The following is a 12,997-nucleotide window of genomic DNA, read 5'->3' on the forward strand; positions in this document are numbered from 1 at the left end:
ATGGGATACTCATTAACAAGAGGATGTTTTGTTCGATTGAAATGTGCTTCGAGTCGAGGAGGAATAGTTGTCGTGGGTACAAGGGTGGAATTGGAGTAAGAGGAAACGAGGAGCCCATGAACGAAGGTTTTTCAAAGATGCTTGTACTTAGAAGCCTCGGCATCGACCAATATGGATTCTGGGAAGCTACGAGGGTCAAAAAGCTGAGGTAGAGGCCGTGTAGCAAGTCTCTTGCGCTTTCGAGAAGATCCTTCTGCCGCGTAATTGGTGTCCAGCCATGGAACAAGCAGAACGAGGGACCTTGGGCCTCGCGTTTCTGAAACCAATCCTACATCGCCCTTGTAGCTTCCAGACCGGATCTGGACCCATTCACCGACAGCAGCCTCACGAGGGGCAGTCCTTTTCTCTTTTGCGTTGTCTTTCAACCACTCCTTCCCACTCAATCTTCCTTTCTGCCATCCAGCTACACTTAGCCGCCCTTGGTTCAAATTGTCGGTCTCTTCGATACTTGGTAATGATAGAGTTCTGTTGATGTAACGAGCTTCTAGATAGTCTATAAATGACGGTCCTTCTGGCTCCTCTGGGTTGGGTATGCGTGCAGGCTGAGGTTCGGTTTCGTCGTGATCCTGATCATCGAGAAAACCTACAGTACATCATTTAGCAATAAGATACTGAAATGCAATGTAACAATACTTACCATCGAAGTCTAAATCGTCCTCGAACTCCTGGGAGTCACTACTATCGTGTTCAGCTTCGAGATCGAGAAACGAGTGAGCATCTGAAGCCTATAAAACTCAGCCAGCCAACCATTCCCTAGAGTAAAAATCACATACCATGTTAATTCAGAACCTCTATGGACGACTGAACCTGAACTGCGTGAGCTGAGCCTATAAAATCGACCATCAGCACTATCATTAGGGTTTTTTGTTGTTAACGAAGTAAGATGGGGCTTTTTTTGCTCCTGCTTCATTTCTCTCGCACTCATAATGAAATAGTTCGTGTATTTTAACTATCTACTCTACATACTATGAGAAACGGACCCCTACGTACCATAATCCACCCAACGCGTTCGTTGATGATGGTGGTTCTAGGAAGATGGTGGCATGAATTGTTTCCCACGCGAGTCATCGTAGTTGTTGTTCCGCATTGGGCAGTTTCGTCGCAGTCCCACGATGTGCTGACCGGGAATTCGGGAGAATAAATTCCCGGTCAGCACATCGTGGGACTGCGACGAAACTGCCCAATGCGGAACAACAACTACGATGACTCGCGTGGGAAACAATTCATGCCACCATCTTCCTAGAACCACCATCATCGTGAACGGTAAGTCTGCCATTCCGTTGTTTTACAGTATAGTAGCTAGTCTAGAATCGAAATAATTAAAGTATGAAACAGTATGAACATAACTGAGTGAGGAGAGATCCAAAATAGACGTCGAAGTCGTCTTTTTCTTTGAAAAGTCCTAGCATATCTCACGTCGCTTGGTACTGTTACTGACCATCTTTCATCTGCTTTCTAGGTCTCGACTTGGAGGAATATTGACACCCTTCCAACGTCAGCGAACTGTTCATCGACTTTCCGACATTCACCATTACCCACTGGAGCGTACAGATTTGTACCGATCACATTGCCCCAATTCCTCTCCTACCTCCGCCGCGAACTCGTGCATTCAAGGCTTAATGAGGTCTTCCTAGGATGGCTTGCGCCATATATCCAAGGAAGCGCTCTGAAAGCCTTGATAATGCCCGTTGATTGCTGTCAGGGATCTTGCATCGCCGCCCTGATACCCGCTACCTAACTCGCATTGAGGGGTAACTAGGCCATGCTGGTGTCCAGGAGAGTCGTTTACAGAGGTAGATAACGATCGAAAAGGGTGGGTGGGAGGTGACGAGCAAGAGGAAAAGCAGCTTGTGTGTTCATCATTCATCCCGCTCGATTCCGAGCCCAAGGTATGCGTCGGGATTCTCTAGCTCGCATTCATCTTACTGATTATGCCGCATTAGATGTCCGTAATACACAGGAAATCAGGTGTATTGCCCTTATCCTTTCCAAATCGCCCCGCTTCTGCCAGTTCGTCATGGTCTGACTAGGATACTGGATACGTACTTGTGAACAGAGTGTAACCTTTAGGCGTACAACCCTGCATCCTATCCATATAAATCAACGGTAAGACTATGTTGATAGTGAAGCTTACCCTGAATTGAACCTGGACGGCCACCTACCAGATCCTCAAATAGGCATCCATAACGAGTATGCCTTCACAACCCCGGAAAAATTGTCTATCAGTATAATAAGGTATGCATAGCCAGCTTAAACACATATTATAACGTGTTGATAATTTCGCTTAATTTTGGCAGATGCACGATTTGGTCAGGAGCAGCCTCATTCACAATGCCGTGGACTCAAGCGAAGGCACAAGCTGTACGATTTGGTCAAGAGCAGCCTCATTCACAATGCCGTGGACTCAAGCGAAGGCCACAAGCTGCACGATTTGGTCTGGAGGCCATATTGACAATGGCGAGGATTCAAGCGAAGGGCATGAGGGACATAAGTTGTTGATATTCGGAGATAACATCTACTACAACCCCCTGAAATCGAGTCAAATTGTCTGTTTTTATTCTCATATGTGAGTGTACTCTGCCTTTACGCGAATCCTCAAGAACTAATTGCCGTACATTGGGTTTCTCTGACCTCAGTATTCTCCATGCAGTCAAGGCATGATGCGATGGTCACTGGTCACAACTCGGATCATTAAAAGCCCTCTGCCAGTCGTAATTCCGCTACCAAGCGACCATGCCCCCCAAGAAGAAAGGGAAAAAAGCTAGTGGTACGTGTTATCTCTTGTTCATTCCCATCAATTTTCTTACCCACTTCACGCAGGTCACCCCAATGCAACGACTTCTGGAGCAACTGAAGGTACCATTCTGCCTGTCATTCATATTTCTTCGTCGTTACTGACCTCGTGTCAGATGTACAACAAGTGCCTACCAAACGTGGGCGTAGGGCTGCTGCTGCCCCCGACTCTTCCACTGGTTTGTTCTGGCTCATTTCTGTTCTTTCTTCTTCTCACAAATTCATAGAACCTATAGGACCGTTGGTTCCACGTCCTAAAGCATGCGAAAAAAGTCGTACCCTCACTCACGATGTCGTAGCTGCTTCTAAGCCGCGTCCCTATGAGGACATCTTGGTGGATCGTAAGTTCAATCGTTTATGTTTGCTCCGTTACTGTTACTTATTCAAAATCTTTGTTTTCATAGAACAGGTTCAAGAACACGTTGTCCATGCTCCCGTTGCACGGAGGGTATCGCCCTCTGTCGTTTCTATACGTATAGTTTGCGCTTTGGCTTGGTTTCTCGTCGTCTGACCAAATGTCGTACTAGATTCAGCTATTTCAGATGGTCGTCAGACTACCCCTGACAAAACTTTAGAATTTTTTGGTCTCCAAAGTGTGTATCACCCCTCGTATAGTTTATAGCAATGCTCAGATCTTCTCTCACAGACGAGGTCCCGGCCACCCCAGAACCTAATCTCCGTCGCTCTGCTAGAACCCACACTCCAAACCGCAACCGTCTCCCAGTGACGGTGATGGGAGTTGATGCACCTCTAGGACGCAAAAAGAAGGCGGCTCAGTTTGCTGATGGTGCGTTTTACTTTTGAGTATTTGAATTTCAGGCTAACTCATGCTTTCAACCCTCTGTTCTTATTCAGATTCAGATTCCAATTCTGGGGAGTTCACTTTCGATGAAATGGCAGGTGAATTGCATGCGGTGGGGTCTCGTACCGGGGACAGGTCTACTGGATCCAGTGAGCACGTTATCACTCTGTGTTTTCTTAAGTTCCTAAAGCCAGTCAAAGCTCATCCCAACCAGACGTCAAAAGGAAAAGGAAAGGAAGTTGGGAAAGTCATAAAAGGCAAGTTCCAACTATTCCAGCTTTCATTCATCATTGACGTTATCTTTTGGCAGACGATGACGGCGATCCTTCTTTTGTTGATGTGAATGACGACGAGGAAGAGGACGAGCTCGACGACGAGGAGGAGGGTAACCCTCACACTCCCAGCCCCCGACCAGCGCGTACCATCACCTTCGGTGGCAGTTCTTATGCTGATCCAGGTGATGAAGATGAGTCGATTGATGTAGAGGAAGACAGTCTAACTCGGGATGGACGACATCCCCAACCTCCAAGATGGCACGCCACAAATACTTTTGTCCGATCTCCCGACGTTCGTATCAGGCGTCAGCCCGCACATGTCAGGAATGGCACTCTCGCAGACCTTCCAACGCCTAAACGGAAAGCCGGTAGCCGCCTCGCAAAGGATGACAAGACCAGGTGCAGAGATGTCCACGATTTTATGGTTCCGGTAAACCCAAAGGACCCCAACTCCGAGGACTACTGTCGTTTCTGCCTGTAGGTATCAAATATTCTTGTCGTTAGACTGAAGCTGACTGAATTCTGGTAGTGCTGCTGGAAAAGAGGCCCGCTATGGACGCGGCACAAACACGGCGACAAGACGAAACCACCTTATCGTGAAACACACCGATGCATGGATCAAGGCATGCGATCAAATGGGGATCCACATCCACTCTACGGGCAAAGTACCCGATATCCTGCATGCATATCGTATCGAGAGAGGACAGCAAGTTGACGACAATCTCAACCGCCAACATTTCACGCACCGCCTTTTTGTGGATGCTCTTATGGAGCTCGTTATCGCTGAGGATTTGGTAGGTACTTTAGCGACATTTCAAATCATCTGAATACTGAACTTCATTTCTCAGCCATTTTGTCTTCTTGATTCTCCCAGGTTCAGGAACATCCTTTTGTTGCTGTGTGAAACCCTCAACCCGCATGACATTCCACATGCCACAACCGTGCGGGATATGGTGATGGAGGCATGGATTGTTCACATGCACAATCTAAAAACGGAGCTAAGGGTGCGAGTCTTCTGTATATCTCGCCTTTCAGACGTTTTTCTCATTCATACTTCCAGGACGTCAAGGGCAAAGTTTCCTTTTCAATGGATGGGTGGTCGGATATCACCTTGTTCCCCTTCGTCGCAGTCGTCGCTACCTGGATTGATGAGAAAGAGGGAAATCACGGCAGGAAACAGCTTCGATTGCGATCAGAGTTGATCGGATTTTTTGGCCTTCCAGAGAGCCATACAGGGCACCATCTTGCCTTAGCGTTTATGAAGATCATCAATCGTCTTGAACTAGCTGAAAAGGTATGTCGCTCTTTTTTGACATGTTACATGTATGACATTCTCTTACATAGGTTGGCTACATCACGGTCGACAATGCTAGTAATAATGATACTATGATGTATGCAATCTCTGAACAACTTGCCGACAGAGGGGTAGACTTCAATCCTGAAGAGAATCATATCAGGTACGTATGGAACTGGTCTTGTTTGTCAATACTCCATTTTTCCTCGGACAGATGTTTCGCCCACATTGTCCACCTTGCCGTCAGCGCCACAATGGACGTCATCGAGAATATAGATCTTGCAAACAGGTACACATGGGACGGTGACCCCGCTGTTCCAGATGTTGGATTATTCACTCGTTGTCGAGAACTTATCCGAGTAGTAAGTTCCCTATTTATACCTCATTGCTATCTTTGACCATGATTCAGTTGCGTTCTAGCGGGACCCGTCGTGCAAGGATGCAGATTTGGGCACAGAGAACAATAGGGAAAGACCTCAAGCTGCTAAAAGACATAGTAAATAGGTGGTCTTCTTCCCATTTAATGCTAGTAAGGCTCAAGCAACTTCGTCCAGCAAGTAACAATCCACATTATGTGCTTTTTATCTTTCTGATTCCTTAACTCAGGCCATCGACCGCTTCCTCAACGATCCCACCTACCACGAGATCAAAGCCAACCAACAACTCCATAAGGCCGAATGGAGAGCGATTGAGGATGTGACCGAACTCCTTCAAATCCCTCACGCTTTCCAACAGCGTTTATCTTCTGAGCGGGTACCGACATTGTGCAAGGCTCTATCATCATTCAACGCAATGACAGATCGGTTAGATGAACTTAGAGTGAAGTGTCCGAACGTCGCAGAGGCCATCGATGCTGCTATCGCTAAACTCGACAATTATTATGATCATCTCATCAAAGTTCCGGCGTACTTCTTGTCTATGAGTGAGTCGCAAAGCATGACTTACCTGCCAGCACTTACTCTCCAATACAGTCGTAGTCCCCAATATTAAAATGGGATATATACAGGCTAAATACCCGCAACACTACTAAAGGATCAAGCGGGCGTTTGTGGATGTGGTCAGAGTATGGGAAGCCCTATTTTGCACCATTCGTCGTCAACTGACAAGCCATTGGCAGCAAAAGGATCTTCATGGCGACGAGCGTAGTGCTGATCCATTTACGGGGAGTGCAACAGGCGATTGGGCCACTGATATCTTACGGGATGGTCAAAACTCCGGCTCACGACGTCCTCTCAGTGCGGAGGCCGAAGTAGATGCCTACCTTGCTGAGCCCATAACCTCTGAGGACATCTTCGAGCAGTGGGGGGTAAGTTGTTCACACCAAGGAACCGAGTTCAAGGACTGATATTCTCATTTACAGATGACTGCTACACGTTTTCTGAGAGTTTACCTTACCGCTCTCGATTATCTCCCAATTCAAGGGACATCCGTTCCATGCGAGCGGGTGTTTTCGTCCGCCAAGTTGACGAAGTCGGACCTCAGGAACCTCCTTGATCCCAACATCATGGAGGCACTTCAAATTCTCAAATTTTCGTACAAACGGAATGGCCAGGTCATGCTGGAGCTTAATTTCACTGCACACCTCGATATTGAACGCGAAAAAGCTGAGTTGGAGGAGTTGGTGGCCGGAACAGTGCTTTCTGAGACTCTTGGACTGGCAGAGTATGGCGAAACTTTTGGGGAGCTTCCTTTACCTACGTAGCCTGTAATTCCATAGTATAACGTGTTTTCTTGCACTACGTAACATATTAACAGTCTAGCTACCCATTCTACCCATTTTTGTTGTAAAAAAAAAGAAAAAATTTCGTGAACCCATGGTTTAAACGGTTTGGGTCGGGTTCTCCGGCCCGAACCGCATCCCTCAATGGTTCCGGCGACCCGCCGGAACCCAAACCGGTACGAACCGCGCCGAACCACGCCGAACGCGCCGATGAGAACACTAGAGTGATGTGGGATAGAGGTGGTCAACGTAGAAAGTATCGTAGACTGACTCGGACGGACTGCCAGTGTTAGGGCAAGTAAAGTTCGAAGACATCAGCCGGGCTGGACAAACGGCGTCCAGTAACAATCGGTGATATCGGCTAGAATACATGGTATATTCGGGACTACGAGTTTCTATCTAGTAACTCGGAAATCTTTCGGATTATAAAAATTCAAACACGGTTTCCAGGAAAAGTGATAAGCCGCTGTTTGGCACAGTTCGGTTAGATTAAGTATGATCTAAGCGCCCGGAAAGCATACCTTCTATATTCAAACTCATCCCTTGAACGGACAGTGTGGAGAATGATCTCCCCGCCATCCACAGTGACAGCATTGGGCGTCTCTGCTGCCCGATGCTCTCGATTGAGCCTGTGGCCCCTGCCTCGATGATTTGGGATAGACGGAAGTGGCGTTGCATGTAGCAGATAAAGGTGTAACGGTAATGCAGAGCATATTGACGAGGTGAAGACTCGGGTGGGTTCTAATGAAGGATGCCGGGTGTCTTCCCAGTGAGAAGGCTGCACTGGAAACTGGTTGGGAGATGAGGTTTTGGAGGAGGTGATCACTTCCATTTATATTAAATTAGCACCTGCGCCTAGAGGTGTAATGATTGTTGAAAGTAATAGTACAAAGTAACGGTGGGTCCCAGTGATATCATCATCCTGTCCACTCGCGTTCTGACCTTCCGGAATTTGTCTACCTCCTATCTGGTGAGATAAGTGGAGAGAGAACGTACATAGCGGCGAAGACAACTGAGTCAGAAGTTGACACGCAAACGAAAGGCTGAATGGACCTTAAAAGATAATTAACGACATATTAGGATGAAGCCCTTATGCTTATTGGAGGAAGGCTTGATGGGACATGGCCCCTCCTGTGTTCCGATTGAATTTAGATTGCATCACCATCTTCCCAGCCTCAACAGCATAGTGAACGTCTTTCATTCTGACCCAGCGAGCTTAGCCATAGAAAATCATTAACTAGAACATTCCGACACATTATTCCACGAAGACCTTGACCTCGCCTGTCTAGAATATTGCAACTAATGCCCACCGCAGTTATTCGACACGATCATGGAAGGCGAACGTGCACGGAGATATCTATCAAAAGTGGAGTCGGTCCAAATGTGGAGGCCCAAAAACTCGGACATATGACACGAGGACGACAGAATAGGTTCAAAGGAAGGACAGATCGAGATGCACAGGACGAAGCAGTGAAATTTAGAGAGTGGAGCAATGTGTCAGCGCATGGGATGTCAATCAATGCCAGGGAGTAGTTCTCCATTTCATGGGGCCCTCTTCAATTCTCAAATCTCGAAGGAGCTCTCTAGTTTGAGTTATGATTTCAACGAACCGGGGCATAAAGAGGAAACCTTGCGGATCAACTGTTTCCAGGGATGCAACATACGTTTGCGCAGAGCAGTTGGACGCTGAGGCCTGAATGGCCCCCGAATAAGGTTCACTTGAGCAACCGATCAGTTTGACGCTAGTCACCTCAGATTGCCATACTCGACATCTGGAATAGAAGGGTTTATTAAGTAGATTAATGTCAGTCGTGACTCATTAAACCAGATATAAGTAAGTCATGGCGGTGCATGTTCGCTTGTTCAATATGTTATCGAAAGTACTCCAGGATATGCGGGGGTGGTGATTAATTGAAAGTTCTCGGACGTTGTTTTCACCGGAATCCGGAAATGTATAGTTAAGTCCGCTCGCATATCAATTATCATATATCATCATCGGGTTCGAAGGGCTGGAATCTGGATATTTTGAGATAATGGCAGGCAAAGAACCGCAACCGACCGAGGATGTGGTGTTTGAGAAAGGGGCTATACAACCGAGTCCGGGAGCCGGCCCGGCTATGGTGACTTCGTATGGACTCCTGCATTATTTGTTGATTCTAGTACTCTTACATGGATGTTAGCAAGTAAATGAACTGGAGTTTTTTTCTTCTTTCTAAGCGGATTCCGTGATACTGGCGACCAGCATGGCTCGCTTAATAATAACATACACGCCTGAGCCACGGCTCGCGAGTCAAAACTTTGGTCAAAATGGGGAGCCGTGAATATTCGAATTCTAACAATGAACTTGATGGCTTTTGATGGTAGATCTTTGGTAAATTTTCTTGATGAAGGGAAAGGATTTAAGTGGGCCACAAACTTGAATTACACGCTTGATAATGTGTCCGAGAATTACGTCTCTTGACATGGGCTAATGTTCTGTTCTCAATGACAGTCTCTCAACCTCAGTAAATATAATGAGATATAAGCGGGGCGAAGCACTACACTGTTGGACATATGAAGTATCCATGGACCTAGTGTAACAATCATTGAAACACTTATGCTTAGTATAGTAGGAGTATTGAACTGGATTCACCATGCTGACAATAATAATTCTCCTTCGCTCGTTATCACTACGACGAACCAAGAATCCTCAACTCAACCCTCTCCTTCACCCATCTCTCAACATCAACCCCCTTCTCCTCAACATGTTCTTTAAATTCACAGCCCATATATCCCGGTTTCTGAATCTTTATAAAGGACCTTCCAGAATCTCGATCCTCCCAAAGAATAAGACTTGTGCGTAACGTCAACAACGCCGATTCAGACAACCAAACCATCCGAATCGTAGGTCTTACAGTTATAAGACGGCACATCCAAACCATATCTTCCGCTACCAACGTTTCCACCGTGAGGGATTTCAGATTTGTCAACGAAGCGGTGGAGGAGGATGGCCGCATTGAATCAACTACGGGATTGGGTTCGTATTTTTGCGACCTTCCGATGTAGTAAATATCACTTAACCTCTCCATATCCCTGAGTTCATCCCCACTTCGGGGTTCCCCGCTCGAGTCTGGAATCGGAAAATCAATTCCGAGTACCTCACCTGACGAATGGGAGAGATGGATCTCCTCTACAACGTTGGAAGAGGGGAGGCTCTTGAACCAAATAGAATTATCCATATCTCCTGAGACTGTTTGTCGTTGTACGGTTTTAGAAACTCCAACTAGTTTGAGTGTTCTCAAACTCGTGAGCGACGAAGGGTTCGGAAGCATGTTGAACAAATTGATTCTACTGAGCTCCGCGGGTGAGACCTCGAGGTATTCCAGGTTCGGAGCTAGGACGTGTGTGAGATAATGTTTGCTCAGATTTGCGTTCTTGACGAAGGGCCCGACATCCTCAAAGTTGAGAGTCAAGGTTCGAAGAGAGTCCATTTTAATCGGTGTTGGAGAATCATCCGATAATGAACCTTTGGAAACCCAAATAGACCGGAGGGTTAAGACCTCTAACCTTTGACAAACGGTTGCAAGCCGTTGAAATGAAGTATTGGATAACTCAACGCGATAAATGTCGAGTTCCCGGAGTTCATGTGTTAAGGGAGGCAGTCTGTCGAAGCCATAAAGGACTACCTTACGCAGGTTCGGAATGGACCTGAAGAGGGAATACAGTGGCTTATAGAGCCGGCGGTCTTTTTCGCAACCAACCCGAATATGGATATCGTTGAGAATCGGGGCATCGACATGTCGCAATGCCCGTAGAAACGCATACTGCGATTGGTGCGTAAAGCGGATCGTCCGGAGATGGAAGTGGTATCTTTCAAGCCGGGAAACGTTGGGGATGATGAAATCGCACCACATCTGACGGAATGCCTCAAAATCTTCACATTCCAGACTACGAGGCAAGATCGATAGCAGGGTTATTGGAAGTGGTTTCGAATGTTCCAGCCAGAAATTGATCCAGCTTCGGATGCTGTAATTGTGGATTCGTAGAATCTCAAATGGAACAATAATGTTCGTGAAGACAGTGGGTGCCTTGGACACTATGGAACGCCATCGTCGAGAAACCTCCGAACAGTTGGGAATAGTGAGGGGCAAGTTGTCGAAAGCATTCTGTTGTAGCTCGAGCTGAGAGGCGGTTCTGAGGATGTGTATGATAGTTTCGGGGGCGAGGCTTCCAATCGTGGTCATGGTGGTTGGCAAAGGGGAATGGTGAATGCAAAGAAAGGGGCCTGCCTTGTTTTATGACATTGTCCCACTTCGGCAGTCTCGGGGATAGCAGTCTCGGATGGTCTCGGGCGGAAACTATGGATCAGGTTCAACCAACGTACTTTGGGAGGGGAACTGTAGGGCTTGAAAGATAGCCTCAGTTTGGGATGTGAAGGGAAGCCTTCGTTCAGAAGGTCAAAACCTCACAGAAAACTAAACTAAGACGACACACCTTTCATTAGCTCAGGCAATCTAAATCTGCAGTGGAGGACAATATATTGAACACGGAGAGTTCGGAGATGATTTACTCGTAACGGCGGCAGTCATTCGAGGTGATTGGTTGTTGTATTTGAACTCGTTGTATCAGTGTTGTGAACAAGGTGCTTTGAGGGATACTTGGAAACTTTGCGCAGAGAAATCAACGCCACAGCCTTCTCTTCGCATCCTGACACTTCTTCACCTGGCAATCCACTAGAGCCAGGCGTCTGCGACGTTCATGGAGGACGAACAGGATCGCGTAGTGGTTGGTGAAAAAACCCCATACGGCAGATATTCTTCTCGACGGAATTTGCTGCACTTCGAAGAGAGTACCATCCTGATAGACAAACCGAGTCTGATTAATCGACTATAATAGAGGAATATCCGAAAGACTGGAACATAAGAGACATACCTTGCTGACGACCACTGTTTTCCATCCTACCGTCATCTCACTGACCATCGACAGACATTCAGCTCCTTCTTTCGCTTCTCAGTCACTCTAAGCCAAAAATTCCACAACGGCGCCAGGCTGTTCCTGTTTTCCTTCAACCACGAGCTATCCTGGACAGAAGCAGTTCTTTAAGTTCGAAAGCAAAGAAGAGACGTGAAAAAAGGGAAAATGTTTGTGAACGCTGGGGGGGATAGGCGAACCGGAACGGAAAGAGACAGATTGCAACGAGTTACCAACACCTCGACTCCACGTTGACCATGTACGCCTTTGAAGCACTTCGGGAGGTGGGAGAGAGGAAGATGCAACGCCGATCTGCGGCGCTCATCCGTCAACCCACGTGTAATGGTCTGAAGGCCCGGCCGTTAAGCAACCAAGAGCACGTGAACGTGACAACAGTTTGCTTTCATTTCGGAAGGTGATCATCTTACAGAGCTAGTCATGTCAGCAGGCTCAACACAGGGTTATCATTGACTGAAGATAGCTTCATCTAGAGGCAACTTGATAAATTGCGAGGCGGTCCTTTCTTCTGATGCTGTCACGCTGTGTTCCCGAATCCCGCTTCCAATCCCGACACAGCCCTGACTTCTGCAACCTGGCTTGGATTTATTTGGTGATCGTGCATCTCCGAAGCTGTTCTCCATGACAGCACCTGTTTGCTTCCCATGAGCCTCGCCTTTATTTCTTCGGACTTTGAAATCCACCATCTTTGCGGGCCGCCTCAATAGCTGTTCTGGAATCAAGACTTAGTCATTATCTCTGATAGTAGTGACAACCATCATCAAAGTACCCTACTACCTCTTAAATACTAAGCCGCCTGCACCTACCCGTTTCGACTCTTGATGCCTAGCACTCAATCACAGACAAGTTAGAACGAGGCTGTAGTGAAGCAAAGCAATGCTAAATGATGACTATAACGGTGCGCAGAGCTTTTAGATTATTGAAACAGATGCAATATCACCTCGACTCCCAACCTAGTAAGTGACAGTCCCTTGTCCTCAATGATCAGCCAGAACTTTCCTGAGGTCGCAACCCGTGAATCTTTTCGCTGATATAAAGGTTTTTCTGCGAGTTGAGATACCAAAGCCATTTCGCTCTTCAGCCTC

The 12,997-nt window shown here is 47.0% G+C and overlaps 1 protein-coding gene across 1 annotated transcript; it reads right to left on the bottom strand.

Moving 5' to 3' along the window:
* Positions 1-9,558: 9,558 nt before the first annotated feature.
* Positions 9,559-12,228, bottom strand: E1B28_013019 (uncharacterized protein). The gene is made up of 3 exons (XM_043158168.1): positions 11,856-12,228; positions 11,418-11,780; positions 9,559-11,366 (listed from the first exon to the last, which is right to left on the bottom strand). The coding sequence occupies exon 3, from the start codon at positions 11,165-11,167 to the stop codon at positions 9,614-9,616; it is 1,554 nt and encodes a 517-aa protein (XP_043003511.1). The 5' UTR covers positions 11,168-11,366; positions 11,418-11,780; positions 11,856-12,228; the 3' UTR covers positions 9,559-9,613.
* Between the last annotated feature and the right edge of the window lie 769 nt (positions 12,229-12,997).

Source organism: Marasmius oreades, chromosome 9 (genome assembly GCF_018924745.1).
Source record: "Marasmius oreades isolate 03SP1 chromosome 9, whole genome shotgun sequence".
In the NCBI taxonomy this organism is placed as follows: Eukaryota; Fungi; Basidiomycota; class Agaricomycetes; order Agaricales; family Marasmiaceae; genus Marasmius; species Marasmius oreades.